Genomic DNA, 27,655 nt, shown 5'->3' on the forward strand with positions numbered 1-27,655 from the left:
AATATTTTTTAGTTTGTCAATATAACGGTATTACACGCATAAATCGATAGAGAAAAAATTAATTGTGCACATTTCAAATCACATTATTAAGTATTATTGAGTATCGATTCGTGTGTAACACCTTTATTTTGACAAACTAAAAAAATATTGTCACATGTTCCTATGTAATAGCATGGTAATATTCGTATTGCGCGGACTTGGATGTCGACCTTTTCCCATGATACATCACGATTACATCGCAAACCGCTGGCGGCGCCTCTTATTTAATAGCGTAGAATTGGGACACATACAACGTCACACATGGTGGTTATGGATAAGAACTGAAGATATTTTATAAATGAAACAAAACAAATTTATTAACAATGCAATTGCCAATTTTATTTCAGGATATAATAAGACGCCAACTTCAGTTAACTATGATATACTTTTTACACTGAGAGCAAAATTACAAAAGCTATCATGATTATTTTTACAAATTGGCTAAGATTTGACAATGCAATCTATTCCATTTTCCACCCTGGTGTGGCAGAGACGTCAACACGTTTAGGCAGTTGTTTTCTGTACATCTTTGCCGTGTGTTTAAGCTCATGCGTGTGTACGCCCTCGTTTTGACACTTATCGATTTGAAGTTGTGCTTATTGAAATGCGTACTGACATCACACTGCCACATCCGGGTGAAAAATGGTGTATAGAGGGCTGCCTATTTGCACACAAATACAGCATACCCGCATTTTTTTTTACAGATCACCGAATTCGGCCATCATATTTTCATTTGAGGCTTAATTACATACTCAATGTATGGGACTGAAGTGCTATTAGTTTACTGACTCAAGATTCATTGGCTGTTTTAGTTGTTGACAAACCAGCACCTTCAAAGCTCTGTACCAGTTTATACAAACAATCGCCATCGTATCCAGCCAACTCATAAGTGACAAGTGGCGTAGCCAAGGTGGGGGGTAGCTTCCCCCTGTGAGAAGTCTTGCCCCCCTCATTCCCCCTGTGAGAGGCCTTTTTTTGTAATTTTTAGCCCATTTTTGTCAAAGTTGCCCCTCAGGAAATTTGCCTTGCCCTCCTCTGAAAAAGTCCTGGCTACGCCACTGTAAGTGAGCTCATTTTTAAAGAGGCAAAAATCCTAACATTTGCAAAAACATTGGGAAATTTCAGTCCAAAAATTTGATAATGTAGTATTTTTATTGGAGGCACTTTTCCACTATGTATAAATATCCACTCAATATAAGATGTCCTCTGTTAAAATAGGAACTGCCCCACAAAGAAGGGTAAATTCTAATCGTATGAAAGATAGATTTATAAAACCTTCAGACAAGTACACAAAAATACATAACTTATACTGGTTGCAGAGAATGATCCCTATTTTTTAAAACTTTTTTTTGCAATTTTTTTTAAAAGTGAGGTTGCACGCCACTTGAAAACCCATCGCACACCGCCACTATTTGAGAAGGCCTGTTCTAACTACACATTGATTCTTTGTCTATAACACAACAATATTTTTTATCTTGTAAATCATATTTGAAGTTAAAGCCATAAGGTGCGATCTTATAATATGAAATTGATTAAAAAATTTTCAAACCTGATTTTTGATAATTATTTGTAATGTTTGCACATGTCCCAACTTACACCTTGAAATGGAATTGGCCAAATGCGTTGTTTGTAGGTCGACAACAGCAATTTCCCACAAAAATCATATTCAGACATTTAAGTCCCCCATAGAACTCCATGTTAAACAGAATATAGCTAGTGTAGTTTCATTTACTTCATCCCATTACTTTGGCTTAAAATGGACAGAAACCTTTTCTGACAGTTATTACTAATATTATTTCAACATTTTGGGTAAAGAATAACAAAATTTGACGGAAAACGTAGATTATGGATTTGATAAACCATTTATTAGGCCAAGACAAAAAAAAAGGTTTATCTCGGGAGTAAATGGGAAAAAAGGGAATGTGGTTTTTACTTTCATTCTTTTGGTATAAAAGGCTCTGCGCTATGTATGCACTAACTATATTTGTTTTAATTGTATTTTTGGCCCACTTGTGTGCTAAAATACTAATCAAAAAGCTATGCACACCGTCTCCCTAGTAAAAACTTTTTTCTTTGTCCTTATATTGATTGTTTCAACAAAACTGGCACATTTCTTTACACTAAATAAGTTTGCCTCTAAAGCATTACAATTTATTACAGGTGAAAAATGAGAAGTATCCCCCTACATAAATCCGGCAAGAGCCACATACTTCAAGTTCAAGAGACTTGTGGTAATATTAACATTGTAAATTACTTAAATAAAAACAGTCACTCATCCTTTTACCTTTAACATACCCATACTACAACAATTGATACAAAAAACAATACTGATTGATTTAAGATTAATCTTAGCTTAACACATTGCAAATATAATCAAATACTGGTTGGTCCCCCCCCCCAAAAAAATCTTCAATCGCTGGTTTAGAACAAAAGATATGCTTCAGCAAACAAGGGGGTCAAAATTGACTTTGGGTGATTTCTGCATCCATGCAAAGGGGAATGTGTATTCTCAGAAATGCATTCATTAAAAGTACTGCACTTTCTTAATTATTCATGCAAGATAAATAAAAGGATATATTTTTGGAACAAAACTTAGCCAAGAAAACATAAATTTAGCCAAGTAAACAAAAAAAAAACAGATTTGGTGCAATAATTTGTTGGGAAAAAATCACAAAACAACACATTTATTGGAACACAGTATAGAAAAAGGAAAAACCCTTTTTTTAAATCTAAACATTCCATTCCATGTTTTTTTTTCAATTTTAGGATATTGGCTTGATTTATGATCAAAAATATGAATTTTTGACTAAATCGCCCTTATTTTGACCCCTTTGTTTGATGATGCATTTGTTCTAAACCACCGATTGAAAAGAAATAAAATTTATATTAAAGTTTGATTATTCCTCTTTACAGTACCATTCGCTCTCCGAATGTCAAGGTTTTTTGACACCCTGTATATAATAATACCACTCTCTGTTTAGGCCACATGCCCACTTCAAGGGCTCTGCACAACACTGCCTCGTCTACATTTTGGGCAATAATGATATTTTGGTATCAAATTTTTCAAAGCCAGTCAGGCTTGTAACTCCAAAAATTTACCAGCCTGCTGGCTATGGGTCTGCTATATTTTACCATGATAACAAATTACCAATATTTTTTTAGTGTCAAAACACTACATGCATGTAAGGCTAGTACAGTACTTTTCAACGGCAAAATTACACGCCATTCCCTTGCGGGTCTGACCATTTAGTGCCCAGCAGTATGACCAAATCTTCAAATGCCTCTTTCTCAAAATAGTCTAAAAAAGGACAGTGTTGCACTGAACCCTCTTCTTCATGTACTTATTATTTATGAATGATACATGAATGACAGCTTTTTGCCAGCCATACAAAACTATAATATACAAGACAACAAAGCAAAATGGTTTTTTTTTTTTCAATTTTGCTATAAATTGAATTTAGTTATGAGATGCTGATTTGCAGGAACACTATCAACACAAAGTGACAAAGAAATCTGTAGTGACTTTCAGTTACGTTACTTGTAATGAGGCCAAAAGAATATATATTTGGTTGCCCTCAGAGACCGACCCAAAAAATAAGAAATCTTGGGTCGTTTTTTTCCCCATTCACTTTTTTAAAAGAAACCTTACATTTGGACAGTATCAAGGACATTTTATATTAGCTATTCACTCATTTTATTTATTAAACGCATATTTGATGAAAAACAAGAAGTATGTATTTTCATTTAATTCAGTCCAAAAACACACACATTTTTACCGTAAAATAATCAAGCATTTGTCAATACTAGCCTTTTCAAAAAGTAAGAGGAGCCCATGAAAAAAACAAAGGATCAACCTACCGACCCTCCATATTTTTGTCTTGGAAGGACAACCAAACAATTTTTTTTTTTGGCCTAAGATTAGAATTCTATTTGATGTGTTCTGTCATATTATGGTGGAGGTAATTCTTCCACTTTGATGGCAAATTTAAAGTCTGTTGGAAATAATTTAGCAGCTTGTGGATACATAAGACGGTACGATTGTCGGATGGTTACTTCAGCCACACCGGCGATTTCTCCAATTTCTGAAACAAATAATGAGGATATACTAATTAAATATGTGCAAACAATGTCAGAAACTTATTTTGTTGATGACTTTTGAGTCTTCCCAATTGATGGAATGATTTGTAGAGACAACATGATCAGTGATAGCTGACTTGTGAATGTCTGTGACAAGACCACCAGGTGGCTGAAAGAAGCCATCTGGATATGCCGAAAAGGAAAAGACACTCAATAAACGGACGTCGGGGGCCTACTCACTCAACAACATCTTTGACCAACTCATCACGCCCTCTATAGCGGTTCCTCTAGCCTATAAAAGAACCCAGTCAGATGTGATGAGTTGCCAGTCTGATGAAACCACTAATGTAGTGGTGAAACATCACTAAAAATGTGCGTTTAACATCTTCATTTATTTTGGATTTACATAAAATGAACAATGTTAACAATTAAATCTAACAATCCAAATGAACTTGTTCAAAGACATGTATTATTATTCTTAGTCCATCCCATCTGTCATTGTTCATAGTCCATCCTATCTATTTAAATCAAACAAAACTAAATTACCTTTCTGTGATCTCTTCTCTTCTGAGGCTTGTGATGCCATGAAGATGGCTGCAGCAGCTACTGATATTGGACTTCGACTGTTGGCAAGGATGGAAAAAACTTTGTTAACAAACTTACACTTAACCACATCTATACTCCTCACACTTGTTTTCATTACAAACTATATATAAATCAAGATTGTGTTGCACTGAAATTATACATCTGGGACCATGTGTTATTATGAAAAATCTGTTCCAACGATGTGGGTTTTAGGATTTATGAACCAGAAACTTGAAAGCAAAATACACCAAACATACAGAATGACCTTCTTCTGAACTTATTTAGATGAGGAGAAATTTTTTGAAAAAGAAGTTTATCTCATACTGATCTCAAATTAATCAAACTCCAATCATTAAATGTGATGTGATCAAGCAAATTGAGTTGAAAGTTATAAATGATTTCTTTTAAACAAAACCAAAATTTAACTCATTTATAAAGTTTACCAACAAACCTGATGAATCTATTAACTGAGTTGGAAGTTGTTTAACTTCTAGTTTGCAGATATGAGAAGATATGTGACAGTATTGCATATGTATTTCATATGTAATCTTTTTGTTTTTGTGATAACAACATAAAACATGGAATTTGATTTGAATCAACCTCAAGACATATTTAGCTTGATTGCATCATAAAAAAAAAGTTTAAATCAATATGTACTTCATGAGAGCATGTAGCTGTGTACAAACATGCTTTTCGGGAAATAATACAATCACGACCTAGCCTAGTGACGACTGTATTCGAAGACTGATTTATCGGTTCTCAAATGGTCAAGTTTACTCCATAGCGTGTGGTCACTGCTTTGTACGCTCGACGCAAATAACTTGATCAGATGATCAAGAATTAGATATTTTTATAAGTTTCTTTGACTAGCGCTTACCCAGCAACTAGATCCATATCAACAGCCTTCCTTGCTATGTGTGTAGCTCCTTTCTGTACTGCTGGTGGTAACGTCAGATTAGAACAGAAACGAGACTAGAAGAAAAACAAACATGAAATATATTTAATTTGATCTTACATGTTGCTTTTTAGAAATGTTGAACAATAATTATGAAAATTGTTTCACAAATGGTAGAGTGAATTCACCATTGAAAAATTGAATAACTCTTTAAAAAAGCAATAGATTGTATAGTCTTATTCATTCAAATGTTGTGATTATTAAGGTCAGCATCATACCAAGTAAGACATTAGTCCAACATTATTTAGTAGGTAGATAATGCATTTCATTTTACATACTGCAAATGCTACCTTTTGCCCCAAATTACACATCAAATATTGAGTTAGTAGCTGTAGAGTTCAGGTCAAACAAACGAAACCAAAAGATCTTTTATTGAGATTGTTTGGCTGAAAATCAAAATCAATTTACACTAAGGGTCTTTTTATCTTTTTGGTTTTCGGTTCCTCTATTATTCAGAAACGGAAGTCCACAGGATTATGCGATTTGATCTGTAATTTGAATTCATTGTTAGTTTGAAGTACCAATCAGCTGTTAATCAAGGCTGGATAAGACAAGATTATAGAACACCCACAGTGTGTGGAACACCAATGTTTTTTTAGTGGTCTAGCACCCCTCTCCCTTTTATGTCCTCGCATACAGGCCAAACCTAATATCAGATTACAAATTCCAATTGTTACATCAAAGAATGAAATCAATCAGTTATGCTTCAATGCAATTCTTTGGTGTTGCATATTACCACTCACAAGTTTTAAGGTGTATTTTGGGACGAAATTAATTCCCCATATCATCTCTACATAATCATATGACCGATTTTTGCACAATTGCACGAACAATGGCAACAGTGATTAGTGAATATTTTGATGCTAGGCTATTTCATGAGCCACTCCCGCCTAGGCGGAAGTGCCTATACACCAAACGCATGTCAATTGAAGCCGTACAACTTCTTTTGTATAGATTAGCACTAACCCTCTCATCTCAAGCTTTCATGTCAGAAATTAACATAACTCAACAAACCGAAATTCTCTTTGTTCAACTTTTTAGTGAGCAATAAAAGACTAGAATAAAAGGATTGTTCACACCTACCATGCTAACACTTCAAAATAACAATGAGATCAAAAATCGAAAACTGAAACAGGAACTGAAAACAAAAAGATAAAAAGACCCTATATCCGGCTCATTGTATTTGATTGTATCATACTCCCAGGGTTGCCAAATCCACGATTTGGTAGCCCAATTGGGCGACTTTTGAAGATTTTTCCCGTGACTTTTGACAATTTCCTGTCCCATAGAAACCAATGGTTAAGAAAAAATCGAGCGGAAGTGCCTATACACCAAACGCATATCAATTGAAGCCGTACAACTTACAGCGAATTTAAAACCGTAAAATTTAGACACTTCTTTTGTCTAGATTAGCACTAACCCTCTCATCTCAAGGTTTCATGTCAGAAATTAACATAACTCAACAAACCGAAAACAGAAATTCTCTTCGTTCAACTTTTTAGTGAGCAATAAAAGACTAGAATAAAAGGATTGTTCACACCTACCATGCCAACACTTCAAAATTACAATGAAATCTGAAATCTAAAACTGAAACAGGAACTGAAAACAAAAAGATAAAAAGACCCTATATCCGGCTCATTGTATTTGATTGTATCATACTCCCAGGGTTGCCAAACCCGCGATTTGGTAGCCCAATTGGGCGACTTTTGAAGATTTTTCCGCGACTTTTGACAATTTCCTGTCCCATAGAAACCAATGGTTAAGAAAAAATTTGGGCAACTTTTCAACATTGGCTCCCGCGACTTCCGATAGCTTCCTGCCCCATAGAAACCAATGGTAAAGAGACAAATTGGGCGACTTTTCGATTATTTGACCCACGATTCAGGCTGAAATCTTTTGGCAACCCTGCATACGCCTACAGATTCATGCATTGGTTTACATACCATAAAATCTCCAGTTGTTATCAAATCCACATTAGTTTCCAGGGCTCTGAGAATGAGCTTGAAGCAACGTCCAATTTCCTTCTTGCTGACCCTAGATACTGCACAGATTTCTGTATTATCACACATGCACAAAATGAAAAGGAAAAAAAGAGAGGAAATCAAGACATATCCGTATTTGGTTTGAAGGTTAGGGAACAAACTAAAAGATTGATGACGTCCTATAAACGAAACTAGTTTCGTTTACGGGGAGGGGGTAAAACTACTCGATTACATTTGTACAAAAACATCGGTCTGAAGAATGTGTCATTATAATTATTACGTCAAAATTTTCAACATTTCATTATTACGTTTCTGGCAGGGAGGGAGGGGGTCGGCTGAGAAACGAAACTAGTTACGTTTACAGGACGTCATCGATCTTTCGGTTTGTTCCCTTACATTTTGCCAATTTATTTTCATTGATAAGTATACTATACTTTGATAGATTTCACATAAACAAGCCTCATCACCTTGTGAAGTGGCATAGAAGAGCACAATCCAATTTCAACATACACAGTGAACATAAATCAAGAATGTGCATTCTACTTGTGTTGATAGATGTATGTGTAATTTGGAATTTCTGCCCAAATAATAGTACACATCTTGCAAAGTTGGTGATCACATATTGCTCTGGATAAGGCAAAAAGTCTCTGAGGGCTATTAGAGCTCTAAGGAAATTCTGAGGGTCCTCATCCATTTTTATCGGCCAAATTTGGAAGGTTGCAAAATTGGTTAAATGAAATTTGCTGATTTTGAATTTCAAAATTTCAGGTCAATTTACCTCGGAATGTTCTTGGTACTCCTTCCTGCCTGCATGCAATGTAAACACAGGCGGCTGCAATAGCATCATTGCTACGACCTTTCAATGTCCTTTGGTCTTGCACTTGCTTAAATAATACATTGGTTCTGTCCTGAAAATTGAAAGACAGAAAGCATCAGTTAAAATGAAACTGTACAAAAAAGAAATGACATCAATTAGTATTTCACTTTGACCAACCTTGGTGACAATTAGACTGGCCCCCAGTCTCGGTTCGGTTCCATCTCTGGATAATGTAACAATAAATAATTACATAATGCCCTATGAAAAAAATATGAAAAGTCCTGTAACCCCCCCCTTATTTTCTTCAATGCCAAAACCCATTCCTCTTCATCCACAAATCGACGCCACTAATTAGCAATAGACAAATATCCTCGCATTATAAGTGAATGCGAAAGTCCATTGAGCGCTGATTCCGAGACTGGTCCAATCTGTTAGAGATCTCCTTCCAAATATTCGTTCAACGAAGCACGTTGTTTCGATGTCACTTACGAAAGCCCGCCCCAGTTTCAATTCAAATATGGTAGCACAAAGCTATGCCGCGGGATGTGACTTAAGATCGGATGGGACACCTGTCAACAACTGAGAGGTATTGAGCTCAACTGGCACGCGTCTGATAGACCCATGGTACGCGTAATAATAAAAAGGCAACCACTCGACTCGGACTTAGGCCTATTGTCCATATTGCGTGATATTATCGCTATGCGGTTTGCAAATGTTTGCACATTATTTAGCTAGGGAAGCCTTTTCAAATATCCCCGCTGCCAAGCTGCGTTGATTGGTCGTATACAATATCGTTGTTTTAGTCGCTTACACAAACGTTAATGTAGTGAAAACATGGATGTGGTATATAGAAAGATTGCGAGACTCCAAATCCGTAAAAGTGAACTCCCAGCATTTTGTGGGAACTTGAAGGCAAATTGCTTACAGACTGGGAGGGTCCATGTATTGGGTTGATTTTTAATGCTATGTAATCTACATTACCAGTCGTTCTCCATGGACCCGAGGGAGGGTCTAGGTGACAATTGGTGTGAGAACGTGGGCATTTGATACAGATCTGGTCCACCAAGGATTAAACCATTGAGCCTCTTTACTATTTTTGTTTGTTTGCTTTTTTGCTAATTAATTTACAAAATTACCCTACCAGTCAGCTTAATTGTGAGAGTTAGAGTACAGTATTGTTTTGTGAAACAGCCATGTATCTTATACCTGATAGAACGTGGTAGATCCCATTATTTGAAGTGGAAAGATGTGGCGTGCACATCAAGTTGTTCCACGAAAAATAATGGTATCTCCCATATTCCATAATGTTTGGATGCAATCTCTGTGCATTTTTTATGGCCATTTGTATCAAGTCACCCCGGTGCCAATCCATGGAGTCCTTCATGCGTGAAAACAAAATACTGTCCTCAGAGGGCTCATAATTATTGCACAGCCCCTAACGCAATGGACCTTGCATGATATGCATTGCGTTCGTCACATCAGACTATTCTCTACAGCATAACAGAACACAACTCAGACAAGAGTATAAGCCACTCAGATTGCTAAGATTATGCTAGCTGTTTAAGAATGCCCTTAATTCAACTACCAAAGATAAGACTCAATTAATTATCTTATATCCTCCTTCCTATACACTTCTATTCATCCAAACAGGTAAACAAGATTTCCATTATTTCAAAAATATCACCTTATCACTGTGGGTGTGGATGAGAGTAGCTGTCATATTCAGCCCATGTGAGCATTCTATTGTAAAGTCCACTGATTGATAGCTGAGCAAGAGCATCCAGCCTTTACTGAGCACTACATTTAATTCTCAAATACAACATTATACAATTTGAAAGTAAAGAGTGTGTCCACATGCATTCCACATGCACACTGTAAAATACACATGATTGGACAAAATATGCAATGTTTGGTTGCTAAGGTCAGAGTTTCTGCTAGTATACTCACACATTTGATACAACACTCGGCACATACACACTTTTATCCAAGAATTAATAGCAACTATTTAATGTTGTTATTATTTTGCTTTTTGTATGAAGGGTTTTTTGTATATACCGTAACCACTCGGGTATAAGCCCACCCCCCTAGATGGCAGACTTCACTTAAAAAATGGGGGAGGGCTTATAACCGGGGAAGGGCTAGTGCTTGGATTTAAAATTATCCCTCATCTGTATATACATGCCCAATGTACCAGTAATTTCTATCATCTATGTCAATTTCTTAAAATTAAAAGTGTGGAATGTTAATTATCAACTGATATTTTTTATATTTGTTCTTTGAGAGCAAAGCATTGATTTGATTTAAGAACTTGGCCAAAATTTAGTACTGGGCTTATACCTGAGTGCACCCTTGTTCCCAGAATGTTTTGAAAAATAGGGAGTGGGCTTATAGCCGAAGGTGGGCTTATACCCGGGTGGTTACGGTATATAAAATTGGTTGATATTTACCCTAGTATAATTATGTATTCATCTTAAATAATTTGTTTAAGAAAGTTCACTTAATCTTACCACAATTTTCCTTGGTAAATTGATTCTGTCTGCCATTGTGCCAATCTCTCTAAACGCATTGATCAAAGCTCTGTCTGCACTACTCATCTGAAAAGAAAAAGAACAACAAATTAGTCATTAATAAAAACTACATTTGAGTCAGCAAATTGTATATTTGCTTGTTTCATGCAACAGTAATGGCATGACAATGATCTTTCATGAAAAAATCCAAAACTGATAGAAAAACCTGAAATTGAGCAAAAACACCCAAAAACAGATTAAAAATAAATAAAATTTTGATAACGAAAAACCTGAAAATTCTCATTCCTGTAGTAAAATATTCTAGAAATACCCACTGCAATATGAGGATCCAAATTTGTAGCTCTCGTTAAATTAATACTTATACCAGTCTCCGATCTACATTTGTTCATCGATATACTTGTAGAATTTTACAGCAAGACATTTCTGTTTTAATAGCGTCATAGGTATATATTTACCTTGAGTATATGTCAATAAGAGAATATGGCTACTCCACCTGAGAAAATACCCCGCTCTTCAGCCAAGAACAGATAAGAACAGAGTAGTATATATACTACCAGTCCGAGATAATTAACATTGTATTTTGGAAATTGAGTATTTTTTGACGTTATGAGCGTCTTTAAACAGGAAGTAAATTATCTCAAACTGGTAGTATATACTACTAACAGTAATGTAGTTCAATGCCCTCCTTGACAGAGAATCAATAGACATTCATGCAGAGTTTGTTCAGGTTATGGGTGAAGATGAGGCAGCAGAAATTTCAACAGTAAGATGTTGGGTTAGAAAATGTAAAGGTGATCGACGGGCATCAGTTGAAGATATGCCACATTCTGGCCGTCCATGCACGTCTACGACACAAGAGGTTGTGGACAACGTACAGCAATTTATCGAAGAAGATCGCAGCGTAACTGTGGAAGAGATGGCGTTTGAATTGGACATATCTGTGGGTAGCGCACACTAGATCCTAAAGGATAAGCTCAAAAAAGTCAAGAAGTCTGCAAGATGGGTACCACATTTGTTGACAGAAGAAGAGAAACTTCAGAGTACTGTATAAGACTTTCTCATTAGATCACCCACCATATTTCCCTAATGTATCTCTATGTGACTTTTATTTATTCCCTCAACTGAAAGAACCCCTTTGAGGAATAAGATTTCAGTCTGTGGAAGACATCAATGCTGCTGCTTTCAAGGTCTACAGGAGCTTCAGAAGGCAGGACTAAATGGAGGGATTCCAAACCTTCCACAGAGATGGCAATCCATACTTGATCACACAGGAAACTATTTTGAAGGCAGCAAGTAAAGAAAGGTGAACTGGCTTTATATTTTTATGGATAAGCTGAGAGGAAGCACTTTAGAGTGATTTCACAAATTGAGAGAATTGATTAACTTCCATGTTCTGAAAGATCATTTGATCTTCCCTGTTAAAAAGGATGCTGTGGTACATTATTTAAGATTAAAAGTGTTTGCATAACTGGCATCTTTTCTATTTACTTTGTATCTAATGCTTATTTCAATTATAGTTACACAAAATTAGGTTCTGATTGGCCAATTTACACAATGACATGACATGCTGACTAACTGTAGTACCGGTCATTGCCATTTACCTTGTTCCAGGTCCAATAAATTACCTTTTACTCTGTCTATCCTGTGCTTTTCTGCCCCGATATTTGCTTATAATTAATTCCATAAAAGTAGAATGGTTATTAACTTACAATATCATTGACCAATGTCCTACCAGCAACTGTATACATTCCAGCTAAACAACACACCAACGGAGGTGAACGCATTTCATGTGGACAATACCTCTGCCTTTTCTTGTACATATTACATCCATAGAGTCACAACTTGTATATAGTAAATTTTTCCTGATATTGGTCAGATCTTATCCTGAATTTCACAGGGTATCAGTTCTAGATAAGGGTCATTGAAACTGAAAGTGCATGTATGCAAAATAAACATCCATCTCCCAAACACTGTATCGCCAATTATTCTGTATGCTTGTATTCAATTCAATTCGATTCAATTCAATTTTATTAAAAAATAACCTCGTGGGCCTAAGGCCAAATTGCGTATTTTTGTACATGGTATAAAACATACAAAATCAATACATGCATAATCAAATTACAACAGGAATAGAAAAACACTTATTAATAAAATAAATAAACAAATATTGCACAAGAATCAAGCACTGATATTGCCACAACACACCTAACTTATTCACAAATCCTCACTCACTTATTTATATAACTCAAGCACTTACTACCTACAGGCAAACAAGCAACCCCGGGGGGGGGGCACTCAACTTAAATTTTGGTAGGGGGTATGGAGCGCCTGAATTTTGGGAACTAAGAACTGATTTTCGGGCAAAATAGGGGCTTGAAGAACTGAAATTAGGGCCAAATTATAGGCTGTTGAGCTAAAATTTCTCAATTTTTTCCAAATTTGAGCTTAAAGAGCTCCAATTGTCAGACTTTGAGGCTCAAAGAACTGGAGCAGATCCAAATGTGGGGCTTAAGGAACTGCCGGAGAGCCTGAAAAAGGGACCCTTGACTGCCGCACATACCCGTACTCACCTTAACATGTGAGTGCCCCGGCAAGCAACATACAAAATTACATTCACAATCATACTTGATGCAGCAAGAATGCAGTCTCCTTAAACAATACATGTACAGTCCTAAAATACTCACAACTATACTTACTCACATAAAAACATGCACATAAATGTATAAATTCAGTGCTTTGATCAGTCTCTTACACAGATTATTCAGCATCAGAAAATTTGGCTGGTTTTCAATTTTCTATCAAAATGTTTATTGTGAATGAATGAAAGGAGCGTTTGGGGATCTGAAATATCTGAATAATTCATTATTTGCTGCTACGTCATCTCATGAAAACAATTTCTACACGCGCCTAGTGAATATAGTAAAATAATGATAGGTGATTTTGCACAGAATTTCAATGGGCTGGTTCCCGGTAGGATGCAATTATGCAAGCTTACGTAACCATTGGTAACTTGGCCCCCAGATTTCCCCGGCTGCTGTGCACTGTGCTATGCCGAACAGGCAAGTCAATCAAAGTTCTGTTTGGTCAATTTACTTATGGATTTACTCAAGTCAATGGGACAGTCCCACATTAAACAAGCAAATTAAACATGCTTGTTCTTGCAGGGAAGAAAGGCAGAATTGGGGTTTATGGACAAGCTAATTTGCTCCAAGTTGTTTTTTCTGCGAATTCCGCTTTCCATGGTTTGCCGAATTCAGAAACCTCAGTGCAAAAATTTACGGTAAATATTAAAATATTTAAAGGCCTAAAAATGTCACATTTTGCATGACTTGTGGAGGACTCAAAGCCGAGTCATCGAATCATTGCTGCCTGAGTCCGAGTCCTTTAAATCCGAGTCCATGTAGTCCTCCAGCACCGATGTTACAAAAAGCTTTGAAACATCAACACCTTTTGCGATATCCAAGCCATGTAGCATTTCATGATCCCAGTGTGACCCAGTTCTTTTTCAACGATAAATAGGCCGCTGCACTTACATCTGTGCAAGAGAGTGGCAGTGTTCTCTGCCAGCTAGCCATTAAACCAAACTCACCTGTCTCTTGTTGTGGTATTTAGCCATACCATTCTCATCAAAGCCAGCATTGCCTGTGGGTTTCCCTATCATGGTTGACAAATCACTACCATTGAGTAGAGGATTCTCAGCTGAACCAACACGAGATGGATCAGACACAGCTTTCTCATTGCTAAACGTACGCCATTCTGAGCCTACATCAATCACCCTGTCAAATATATAATAAATGTGTATGTTAATATTTGCTATCAAAAGCAACATACAAATCCAGGAATGGGTAAATACTCGGAAGGTCATATGAAACTGAGAGTTGCAGCAACTGGGTGATCAAATGCAACAGAAGTGCACAAATTCAAGACTAAAGATTGAAGTCATTATGTAAAATGTAGAGGCTATCAAAGCTGTGGATCAAAAACTTTGATACTTTTGTTTGAAATTTGTATTGCATAGTGCTTGCATTACTTTCATTTATGCCTACAAACATGTTTGAAAACAATCAAACATAAATACAATGTTTCTGAACACTTAGGCTATTCCAGTTGAAATCCATACACCCCCTATGGAAGACATGGCCATAGGGTTACCTAAAATGTGTGATTCCATTTGAAATCTACACTCCCTGTGTGGGAGATTATTAGATTAAGGTCATGTCTTCCATAGGTGGTGTAATGGATTTCAGCCGGAATAGTCCCTTACAATACTTGGGTATTTCAGTCATCAATTGTGCATATTTAATCCACTCCCGCAACTGCCTCTAAGTTCATTCAAGCACAAAGTCACTGAAAAACTTGTAATCAAGTTGCCTTCAGTTTGGCATTGACCTCTGTCTTTACATTATTATGTTTTCATGAATCCAAGTGTGTAAAAATATTGGATCCAAAACATAATAATGATATAAAATTGGATGCTTTACGCCCAATATTTATTGGTCTCGCTATAAGTTTTAAAATATTGGATTCGACTACGTCTCGTCCAATATTTTAAAACTCATTGCTCGACCAATGTGGGCTCAATCAATCCAATTTTATATCAGTATTGGTATTCAGCTTTTCTGGTACAGCAACCAGATGAAGACCAAGTACTGAAATAAGCAGACTGGAACCAGGAGCAATTTGTTTTTGAACATTGCTCCTGGTTCATGTGAATATTACAAGGACCAGGAGCAATTGGTGGCTTTACGAGGGCAAATTTGCTCCCAGCGGCTACTTATTTCAAGGCTTGATGAAGACTCACAAAAATTGTAAAATCACATCACGGTGTGACTACCAATTGGCTAGACTAGTATGAAACAAATAGATTCTTGTACAATGGAAGATTTCATTTTTACCTGTCAGCTACAACTAGACCACAAGCTGTACATATCATATCCCCTGCATGAAAATCATCTACAAGTTGTGCTTCAGGATGATGGGGACAGGACAACTTCAGTCCCATACCTCTGAAAAATAAACAAGACACATCAAAGTTAGCTCATGTATTCTACTACAGTAAAACCTTGTCTACAAGCATAAAGAGTGTTTTTCGATGAAAGCAAAATTAATATGACACAGCTGAAAATATGCCAATACAATAGATAGGTCTTACTATAATACTTGTTTGTATAAACTTGTATCGGTTATTTATTTGCTCAAACTCCATAATGTTATAATTCTGTCGATGGATGGCGTCCAGATTAAATTTAGCTTTCACCAAAAGAAATATATGCTTGTAGACGAAGTTTTACGGTATATTAACTGTGGTTGCACTTAGTTTCAGTATGTGTGTGTGGCAGGAAGCGTTGAATTTGGGGATCTTGGGAACTGAATGAGAAGGGTGTACTGCATCTTGATTATTTTCTTCTTAATTGGGGGCCTTTATAGTCATCAACTCAGAAGTACAAAGTGTATAGACCTCGGAAACTGGAGGTATGAGAATAATTATTTCAGTGCAATGCGTGTGTAAATGCTTCTTTGGTGCGCCAATTGCAGCATGATTTGTACTTGCCGAGCGCACCACGCTCTTTATGCGTCACGTTTTTTAACACGCATCGACCCCTGATGCCACAGATTTGGTTTGTTCTTCTAGGTTGAAGCAGTATAGAATTGAACCATATGCCAACTTCTGTAGAGGTGTGAAATTGGGGTTTTAACTGCTGCGCATACACATCCACCTTCTAAGGTCATTGTCCTCATAGGATAATCTCTATATCCCAGAATTTGAGCTCACAAACCCAACTGTATCCAACGATAAGAGTCAATGACCATAACAACATGACCCAACCTTCCGCGACTGGTTACCCACTGATAGGCATTCTGCCCATGGCAGAAACTTGCGTGGAGCTCACAAACTCACAACCCAAACTTGGAAAACCAAAAGATACTATGACAGTGCAATACCTTACCTAACCAGACTGCTGAACTCTTAACTGCAATATTTACTATGTTAGGTACCGGTACCAATGTTTTCATACCTGATGTGCATTTCAGCAATTTAACCATGTGTCACTTTTGTTTACAATGCCTGTGTTGCCTCTTTTATATATATTTCAAACATGCAATAGTATTTGAATTTCTGATCTTATATTATGCTTTGATATATTTTATTGGTCGTGTTGCTTTAGAGTTAGGGGTTTGGTGCTTTTTTCCTTCTCTTCCTTTCTCACCCCTCTGGGATCATGATTCATGATGACTCGCCCCAACACGACTCCTTTTTTTACTGTTTTCTATTTTAAATAATGTATTTCTTTATGTGCAATATTGATCATTGTTTTATCCATTCATTTATCAGATTTTTTGGTCATTACTATCAGAATAATTTTATCTTTGGGGTGAGACCACCTCCTTTCAACCATTTTCCTGTTGTCCGCACTTTTAGCTGCGTACTTCTCTTTCCGGGTTTCCGTGGGATCTGGTTGCAGGAGGAGGTCTCGCCCCTTGGTTGATTATGTGCGCTTTATGTGATATTTTTGATATTTTAACATATGTCATGCTTTTTCGTTGTTTTTACTGATTGTAAATTTCACATCAATTCAGCTTTTAGCTGCTACCATGTATTTTAATAAACCATGAATGAAACGTGAGTTGCCCAGCGTTCGGAAATAGGGCGGTCAGCCGCCATTGGCCTGTAACTTTTGGCCTGGCCGGTAACTTTTCTGACTGGCATCCGCCCGGCTGGCTGGTAACTTTTAAGGTCAAGCCCGGCTGGCCTGTAACTTTTTGAGGCATATTTCGAACACTGGAGTTGCCTCTTACCTGCTGGTACTTGCTCCACTTGATGATGCCATGATGATGCAAGCAAGTAGCCCTCAACTTCTCAAAGTTCAACAAGTCCAACTCTGAAATTTGAAAAGATCAAATGCAATACATCAGATATTTGTAAATTCTTTTACATAATTTCATGAAAATAATTACGCCAGTGTTTATACTCAATCAGCTGTTCATGTTTGTGGAGTGATGATAGTCCAATGGATCTTTTCACACAAACCCATGTGAATCGATTCGCAGCAAAATTGTATGCAGCTGCCAAGCTATTGCCTGAAACTGTTACATGGAGGATAGATGTACGATAATAGCTCAGTCTTCAAATGATTGATAGTCCTAAAATGGCATGGCTAGTTATTAAAATGACTGACTATGTGTACATGATCATCATCATTAGCCCAAAACATCATGGCCCTAGATGTTCCTTCCTCACCATAGGGCTATATCTGGTCTCATGCACCCATATTACCCAAAATACTATAGGCGCTATGAATGTATGTGGAGAAATGGGGCACCCTGAACACACCATGCGGTTCAATAAGAATTCAAAACATTGAGGCGATTCACCCTATAACTCAGGCCAGAGGCACTTCAAATTACAATCCAGTACAAAAGCTGAAAGCACTTCAATGCTTGACCGAACCAATACAAATTTGTGTGTCATCAGTCATCACAAATCACTTTCGGTAACATTGAACTTTAATAAAAATTGTTTTAATGCGTTTGAAAATTGGCGATCAGCCCTCGAATTAAGGATCTGAAGGGGCACTGCAACTTTTTTAGGGCAAGTTGATAATTGCCTTGGATTTTCATTGAATGAAAAGGCAAGGCAGCACGGCAGTTTGTAATATTTCAAGAGGGCATCATGGCTACTGTTGAAAATTTGAGAAGGGCACCACGGCAAAGTGAACAAAACACACACAAACAGTCTGATAAATTATTTTATAATGAAGGGGCAGGGCTGGGGCACAGACGGCAACTTCATTAGAGGGCACGGCAAGTGACTGCCTTGGGTGAAGGACATATTTTGAGGGCATTACGGCAGTGGGGATGGGCACCCACGGCAAAATGCCTTGGGTGCCGTGGGTTAATTCGAGGGCTGTTGGCGATGCGAGGATTGAGTGACTGAAGAAGTTATAGCCTTGGCTATCACTTAGTACAGGGATCTATACGTATATGTTGATTTTTTTATATGAGTGGATCAACGTTGCGCTGCCGGCCAGGAATACGATTGGCGAGGGTTCGAGCCTTGGGCTTTCCTTAGGTGAGAATTCTCTTCCTCTCCCAAAATGTTCCTAAAAGGTCAGAAATCCTGCAATTGCATTCAGTTATACCACAGAATGTAATTGTAATTGATAGCAATGTGATGTGGGACTTGCATAGGATTGTAGAGTGATTAAATTTAGCAAAATTTGACCTTTCTAGGCTAGTTGTGTACGTATTAAATATGATGAAAGACATTCTAAAGTAAGTATATACATGTGCAACGCTTTTGATGTTTTGGGAGACTGTGAGAGATCCCAAACAACGGGTGGCGGATCCTATTCTTGACTGTGTAATATTCCTTCAACAATTCCCCGTACGGTAATGGTCTTACTCCAAGTTATATGTGACATGATCAAGGGGAATGAGTCACATGTCGACCCTGGTCGAAAATGAGTTTTACATATGTTGCTAAAGAGCACATTTAGAGCTTTCAGAAACTGAAAACTCCATGTTGATACAACTTTTCTTTGCAAAGTTACGTCTATTTATCAATCGCTGAAAACAATAGAAAACAAAAGAATTTTAACGCTTTCTTTGCCAATATCTCAATATCAATATTAGCGACATCCGACTCATTTCCCTTGATCGTGTCACATATGTTGTCCAGAGTATTCTGAGTAAGACCCTAGAAATACTCCAGAAATACACAAAAATGCAAAGTAGTTGTAAGGTATGATGAATATTCATTATCCCAAGAGCAGGCCTTGCCGTTTGAAGCGATCGATCGCTCTAGCTCGCCACCGCTCGCCCAAACTCGATTTCTAGTGAGCAATTTTCTACTCGCCATAGACACTTAATATCACTCGCTGCGAATCCCCAAAAATCTGCTATCGAAGCAGCCAATTCAGCATTTAATCGATTCTGTGCCCCCTCCAAGTGGAGAAAGTCAATAAATTTAGCATGCTTCGCGCGCATTTCAACATAAGTACATAAGTGCCGTTTAAGACTGAAGCTTTACTTGATTATACCCAAATAAAGTGATATTTGTGAAAATTCTACCACTCCCTGCGCACATTTTATGGTACAATTACACCCATCGAATGTGTGTCATCAACCCTCAGATCGGCCCTCAGACACACACATACAGGCATAGAGTTCTGCAGTAGCATGTTTTGTTGACATTTTGTGTAATGTTCAGGGCATAGGAAAATATTTCCTGTCTGGGAACTTAAACTATGTTGGTTTAAATTTTCTGTGAAATTCGCGAGTGCCTTGTCGCTCGCCCTTAACGCTCGCCCTTTTTAAAGTAAGAAATCACCATTCTGAGGCTCTAATTCAGGCATGAGAGTGGGCTTTGATAAAAAAAAAACTCTCAAATATTATTATACCTGCCAACATTGAAAACCTAGAAAACAGAGTACATGGCGAACGTAGGGCGTGAAGCGCCCGTAGTATCGCCTCTGACGGCGGGGGTTGAGGGGGGGAAGCCCCCCAAAGCTAGAGGTTTTCTACACTGTAAAAACCCTTGTAAGACCCTTCACAGAAGACACATTTTATAGAAAAACAAGGTGAAAATGAATCCCTAGGCTTTTATACACTTTGATTAGGGATTTATACTCCATATCTAGCAACAATTTCAACACATATTTGATGACTGCAATGAAAAAAATGTGAAAAAACATTCTGGGATCTGTTTTTATAAGTTTGAAAAATATGCTTCCTTCACACAGAAAATGTGCTTTTAAAAATGCAGTTTCCTATACTTTTGTACATAACGATCATTCGTTGAAGCCATTTTTTGGCTTTATAACAAGGCCTACGTGACTGATAGGACATTGATATGATGCACAATACAAAGGTGAAAATTTAAAAAAAATCCATTTTTTCTTAATTTTTTCAAAGTTTTTGGTGACATTTGGAGAACCTCTAGACCTATTCTGAAGGTTTGCATTTCAGGAGGGATTTATACTCCATATCTGGCAACAATTTCAACACAATCATTTGATGACTGCAACCTTTGAAATATGAAAACACATTCTGGGACCCGTTTTTACAAGTTTGAAAAATATGCTTCCTTCACATAGAAAATGTGCTTTTAAAAATGCAGTTTCCTATACTTTTGTACATAACGATCATTCACTGAAGCGATTTTTTGACTTTATAACAAGGCCTACGTGACTGATAGGACACTGATATAATGCACAATACAAAGTTAAAAATTCAGAAAAAAAAATCCATTAAAAAAAAACATGTCAAAGATTTTGTTGACTTTGGAGAACCACTAGACGTATTCTGAAGTGTTAGGATCATTCCCAGTTATTTTGAAAAAAATTGGAAAAAATTACAAAAAAAATTACAGTTTGTTATCCGTAATATGGAAACCACTAACTAATGTTTACCTCATTCATCTATCACATTATTATACATGCATTCGTTTTCTATGCATTTATAATATGTGCTAGATGAAGAGGTAAACATTAGTTAGTGGTTTGCATATATAAGGATAACAAACTGTAATTTTTTTTATAATTTTTTCCAATTGTTTTCAAATTAACTGTGAAAGATCCTAGAATAGGTCCAGTGGTTCTCCAAAGTCGTCGAAAACTTTGGAAAAGAAATAAAATTTAAATTTTTTTTTTTTTTTTTAAATTTTTTTTTTTTTTAAATTTTTTTTCTGTGACCTCCAATTTTTTTTTTGTTTTTTTCTCGTCCGCGTTTCCGCGGTTTTCGAGGGCCTGGTAATGTTTTACATCCATGACAGTTCTAATAGCATCAACAGACAACTCAAATACAAACGATGTCAGTTGGCAATCTTAATGTTATGCAATCAAGTTTACAACACTATCACTCTTACAATGAGCAGAAAGTCACTGAGCATGCAATTCAAGTACCAATATTGATTACCTGAAGTGGCCTACTGCAAATGACCAGATATAACCTTTCTGATTTTCTTGTTATTTTGCAATAACAAAACCACGTTTTCCTTGATTTTGGTATGAAATTGAGCAAATAGAATTAATTGTCATTTCAATTTGGAGTTATTAGGGGCAACTAAAACTAATATGAGGTAAGTTTTATATGTTTGGAATCTGTATTGCCTATTCTGAAGGAATGATTGCCATGTAAACAAACCATCCCTTGGCCATGGACATGGTGTACTACTTTTCAGTACCCTGAGTGTTTTCCATGGGTGCCTGTAGGAACCCATGGATTCGATCTATGTAACTACTAGTTTACTAGTATAGAAAAATGATTAATTTTGTGTACATCGTGGAACATTCAACTACGCTTGTTCTCCGCCGACTAATCATGCTACACTAACACGAGCGTACAGCGCTACTCTACACGTCCATATTTCTTTCTTTCTTTCTCCCTTTGTAGTGCTGACTTCAAATAAGCGAAGATAACTCCCACTGCGGTGTGCACATGCGTCGTCTCATAGGCGACAGAAAATGAATTACGGTGCGTATAAACAAAGTGCAAGTAAAAACTGGAGGTGAGATGATGGAGCTACCTCAGCAGGCGGTCCCTCAGTGCGACCTTGAAGGCGTCGAGGGATGCATACTCAGCTGGATCTGCAGACAGATTGTTCCAGTCCCTGATGGTTTGAGGAAAGAACAAGCTGGTGTAGAAGAGGTAGTTGATGGAATGAAGTACCGGGAGTTGTGACCTCTGGTGGATGATTTGAGTGGAGTGAGGTAGTCTTTGCACTTGATGTCAACCAGGTCATGATGGATCTTATATAGTCCGAATAATCAGACCCAGAACAAAATATTAATTTCTGACATGATCCTGTTCTGGGTCTGAACTGTTTCTATTCGAAATCTTGATGGCAATGTGGACAAAAGAAGCACATTGGGTCATGGTCCTACTTCACAGTTTTTTAATCCCCTATTCATGTTGCGTGAATCATTCTATTGTGGACCATGCACAGTGTCGACTTCCTATTCGATAAATATAAATTTAATACTCCGTTGGTGAGCGACGGGCGACTGGTATTTCACCGAACGCAAGAAAAGGAGTTCTATCTGATTGGCTAGCAATCGATCGCTTAGGTCGCTTAGTAGTCAACTACAAACTCAAAACTGAGCATCGTATTCAATTCAATTGAAATCGATATTCTATTATTGCCGTAGATAAAGAGGTTGATAGTGTGTCAATAATGTGCATTGTATTGCAGCTGGATTTTACATGCATTCTTTTATATAAATTTTTTCTCAAAGAGTTGAATATGATAAAAAATTTTACTCAGGATTTCAAATTTTTTACCCGCAAATTGCAGTTAAACATATCCACAGCAAAATACCGGTCCTCACTAATTAGTGTATTTAATTTCCAGTTAGTGTATTTAAGATAAAACCTGACAACAAATAAAATTTTCTTGCAATAGAAATATCATATGGGATACTGATATGGTAGGCCGCAACCGCCACAACGTGGAGCTGCTACGCGTAGCTGACTTTTTGCTCCGTGGAGCCAAATTGACCAATCATGATCATGTTAGAGTTTTTCATTACTCGGAGGTAAAACTGACTAATTAAGTACGACTTACTCATTACGTGAAGCGAATTTATTCATTAAGAATTTGCCAGACGAAGCGTCACGTAGTTGCAAGATATCCTCGGTCACGAAAGTTATGATTCAAAAAGTAGTTTATGAAAAGTACGAACTGACTTATTATTAAGATAGACATGCACTCATAAGAAACTCATACAGTATTGTACATAACTATATAGCTAGGCAGAGTGGTGGTAAACTATGCACACAGTTCTGCGATCTGCAGTGTATCGCCGGGAGCTAATTTGTATAACTTGCGCGGTGTCCCTGCGAATTCGACCTTCAGCAAACTGCAAACCAGTTCGGATTTACTTTATATACTAGTAGTAGGCCATACATACTGTAGTTACTGTCCGTTTTCCTATACACAATACTCAGTGCGCTCACCATTGACGCGTGACCTCTACAAATAGTGTATGTTAGAAGTATAGGCCATTGCCTAGTTGACGTCACTACTGTGTAAAAAATAACCGGCCAATATTTAAAGTATTCTCTGAAATTCTAGAAAATATAGTTTTGTAACATGTCCTAAATTTTTAGCTAATTAAGGTGTTTGGAAATATTGGTACTTTTGTACCAAAAAATATGAAGAAATTATTTCTAAACCGTGTTAAGTCATTAAGCTTCTCATTTTCAAGAACGCTGGTTAACAATAAGCAGACTATTGTCTCATTTCGTACACAAAAGCCCACAGTATTGTTACCTTGTGTTCGCTTTATAATCGTTCACCCAACTGAAACTATAATACCAGCTCATTGCTCATTGCACAGGTAAAACAGACACAAGTGCAGTGTGTATTTAACCAGAGAAGATCTGATGTAACATAGTTGAGCCGTTTTCATTGAGTGTTATCTTGGTTTAATAGCTTTTAATAGGGTTTAAGTCCTTCAAAGGTCGTGGTGAGTTCTACTGTAGACATGACTGCATCATGATTATTTTAAGTCAACAACATTCAACAATATGATCACCGTGATAGTATGAGAGTATCAGTACCGTGGGTGTCAGTGATCCTGGCCTGACACAGTAGAAAAACAAACAAACAAACACGCCACACACATGACACATGCATGCAAGGTAACATTGACTATACACTAATCAAACAATGGTATTGATCCTGTACAACTGGTCTTGGTTTATTTACAATCGATTCATTTAAAATCCCCATAGTAAACATTAATTTTGGCAAGAGTTTTCTCTCTGGAGCGAGGATGCATCCACTGGCTCCAGCGTAATGAAAAGATCTAACATGATTGGTCAATTTAGCTCGCATGGCGAAAAAGTAAGCTACGGCGTAGCAGCTCCACGTTGTGGCGGTTACGGCCAGCCATATATTGATCATGCGAAAATCGTAAAACATAGAATAGAAACAGTGTGGCAGGCGCTCAAAATCTCAAATTGTATGCTTAGCCTGAGTTGCACAGCCTATCTCGAATAAAATCACCATGTGTAGTTGTTGAAAAACGTGAGGATTCATCGTACTATCACGGCAATTTTTAACACGAAGATATATAGGGATGATGACGGTGTGCCATGCATCGTTGTTTTGATACTTGAGTATTTGGACAAGCGGAACAGTTTTGACAGACCCTTTGTCTACCTCTCTGTTTGTAAACAAACGACGAGGTCGAAATCGTCCTCCTCGTCCGAATAGGAAAGTCAGCGTAATAGTACGCCACTGGATCTTACTATCACCAAGGCAAGCGGCTCTGGACATGCTGGATGGGTCTTTCTTGGAGAGAAGGCGCGCGCCAGTTGAGGGCGCTGATCATTGCGAGGTTATCTGCGTACAACAGCTTACTACGCACAGCCACGCAAAGAGTATGTTCCACGATGTACACGAATTCAGTAATTTTTCTATAGTACATCGACATCATCAGTGTCGATGTCATGAGTGTCAGTGTCAGTGACACGTATGCCGAATTTTGATGCCCCTTTTTGTTACGCTATGATTTGGAAAGCTTTAACGGTTTGTTGTTCCATGCTACAAAGTAACGGAAACAAGGAATGATTGTATAGTGAAAAATAACTCCAGGTATACTGAATACTAACCCGAGGTGAGCCACTGGCTTAATTTTCTATATAAAATTAACAAAATTTCATCAGCATCGTTCACGACGAGTTCAGTACGTTGGATTTCCTCTTCTCACGAAATAATTTGCTGCTATTTTTAGTAACAGTAAGTCCTTGACTTACGGTAAACCTACGCGCAGACACCGGGTGGGGCTGGTAATATGAGGAAGCACACTGCAAATTTGAGGGCTTTAAGATTTAGGCTATTACATATTGATAATTAATTTTCTTTGATTGACAAAGGTAGGCTATTTCGGGGATTCTTGGAGACGGATTGCGTAAGCTTGAATAAAGAATAAATAAATAAATACAATTAAATAAATAAATAAATAAATAAATAAATAAATAAATAAATAAATAAATAAATAAATAAATAAATAAATAAATAAATAAATAAATAAATAAATAAATAAATAAATAAATAAATAAATAAATAAATAAATAAATAAATAAATAAATAAATAAATAAATAAATAAATAAATAAATAAATAAATCAATCAATCAATCAATCAATCAATCAATCAATCAATCAATCAATCAATCAATCAATCAATCAATCAATCAATCAATAAATAAATAACTTTTTTTTTATAATTTACTGGGGAAAAGCGGGGCGGGGAAAAAAGTTCTGCCTGAGGGTGGCAATGTGCAAAGGGGGTTGCAAAGATTGTTTTGCCACGCCGCGCCGAGAGGGGCAGGCAAACGGTTTTTGGCAGGCCGAGAGGGGAGCAAGCATTTTTTGCACACTGTTTGGAAACTCTACCCCCCCGCGGCCCCGTAAATAATTATTGCACACCCTCTAAAAGAAATTAATTAATTATACCCGGTAATTGATTGATTAATTATTGATTAGTTGAATGGTTGAATGATTGATTGATTGATTGATTTGATCGATTTAATTAATTAATTAATTGATTAAAAAATAGTATTTCTTTACTATCAACTGAAGTGATATGGCCACTATAATATATTTAAGATTTTTTAGCCCTTTTTTAACCCATTGTCTCGCACAGCTTCCAGGTTTTAGCCAGTGCAAATCTAGTAATCTACTGAAGATAGCAAAACCATAGCCAGAGCAATCTATAGACCCTACTGAACTTATAGCAACTTGAGCCAGAGCAATAGCAAAACTTCCCAGTAACCAGAGCAATCTCAGACCCTATATACTCAGTATTAGATAGCAAAACTTCCCGGTAGCCAGATCAATCTATCGGACCCTACTGAACTAGTAAAACTTCCCGGTAGCCAGAGTAATCTATAGACACTACTGAATATAGTAAAACTTCCCGGTAGCCAGATCAATCTATAGACCCTACTGAAGATAGTCAAACTTCCCGGTAGCCAGATCAATCTATAGACCTTACTGAAGATAGTCAAACTTCCCGGTAGCCAGATCAATCTATAGGCCCTACTGAAGATAGTAAAACTTCCCGGTAGCCAGATCAATCTATAGACCCTACTGAAGATAGTCAAACTTCCCGGTAGCCAGATCAATCTATAGACCCTACCTGAAGATAGTAAAACTTCCCGGTAGCCAGAGTAATCTATAGACCCTACTGAAGATAGTAAAACTTCCCGGTAGCCAGATCAATCTATAGACCTTCCTGAAGATAGTAAAACTTCCCGGTAGCCAGAGTAATCTATAGACCCTACTAAAGATAGTAAAACTTCCCGGTAGCCAGATCCAAAGAGCTTTTAAATAGAAATAGAGTCGCAATAGATTATATAATCTTTTGTTCGTTTGATGCCGATTAGAAGTTGCGACAGGCTATTCATAAAAGTGGTACCATTGTTTCGAATAAAGGGGTTCCGCCATTAAATTGGTCACTGATCCGGCATCATATTAACGCTCTACACAACAGGCGAGTATCAATAAGTGACTACACTACAGTCATGTGTTAGGGCAGTCATGTGTAAAGTGGTACCATTGTACTCACGTATCCCAAATGTGTGCTTGTGTGGGTCTGAAGTCTATAAGGAGGCTTTAGCTGTCGATGCAATCATCTTTACCACCCACCTGGCGTTAGGCGT

General features: G+C 37.2%; 1 protein-coding gene across 1 annotated transcript; it reads right to left on the minus strand.

The window, feature by feature from the left end:
* Window positions 1-352: 352 nt before the first annotated feature.
* On the minus strand, window positions 353-25,723 carry LOC140138103 (transcription initiation factor IIB-like). Its single transcript, XM_072159994.1, has 10 exons — window positions 25,603-25,723; window positions 17,782-17,864; window positions 15,879-15,989; window positions 14,573-14,759; window positions 10,963-11,049; window positions 8,417-8,546; window positions 7,600-7,709; window positions 5,579-5,673; window positions 4,663-4,739; window positions 353-4,121 (listed from the first exon to the last, which is right to left on the minus strand). The coding sequence occupies exons 2-10, from the start codon at window positions 17,811-17,813 to the stop codon at window positions 3,988-3,990; spliced, it is 963 nt and encodes a 320-aa protein (XP_072016095.1). The 5' UTR covers window positions 17,814-17,864; window positions 25,603-25,723; the 3' UTR covers window positions 353-3,987.
* Between the last annotated feature and the right edge of the window lie 1,932 nt (window positions 25,724-27,655).

The sequence above is a fragment of the Amphiura filiformis genome, chromosome 17 (genome assembly GCF_039555335.1).
Source record: "Amphiura filiformis chromosome 17, Afil_fr2py, whole genome shotgun sequence".
Lineage (NCBI taxonomy): Eukaryota > Metazoa > Echinodermata > Ophiuroidea > Amphilepidida > Amphiuridae > Amphiura > Amphiura filiformis.

Bases quoted from the DNA above. Each gene is read 5' to 3' on its own strand.
- LOC140138103 (XM_072159994.1), bottom strand. From the start codon at position 17,813: ATGGCATCATCAAGTGGAGCAAGTACCAGCAG. The intron at 14,760-15,878 runs GTAAAAATGAAA...TATATTTGACAG, and splicing joins GGTCTAGTTGTAGCTGACAG to GGTGATTGATGTAGGCTCAG. The intron at 4,122-4,662 runs GTAATTTAGTTT...TATTTGTTTCAG, and splicing joins AGAGAAGAGATCACAGAAAG to AAATTGGAGAAATCGCCGGT.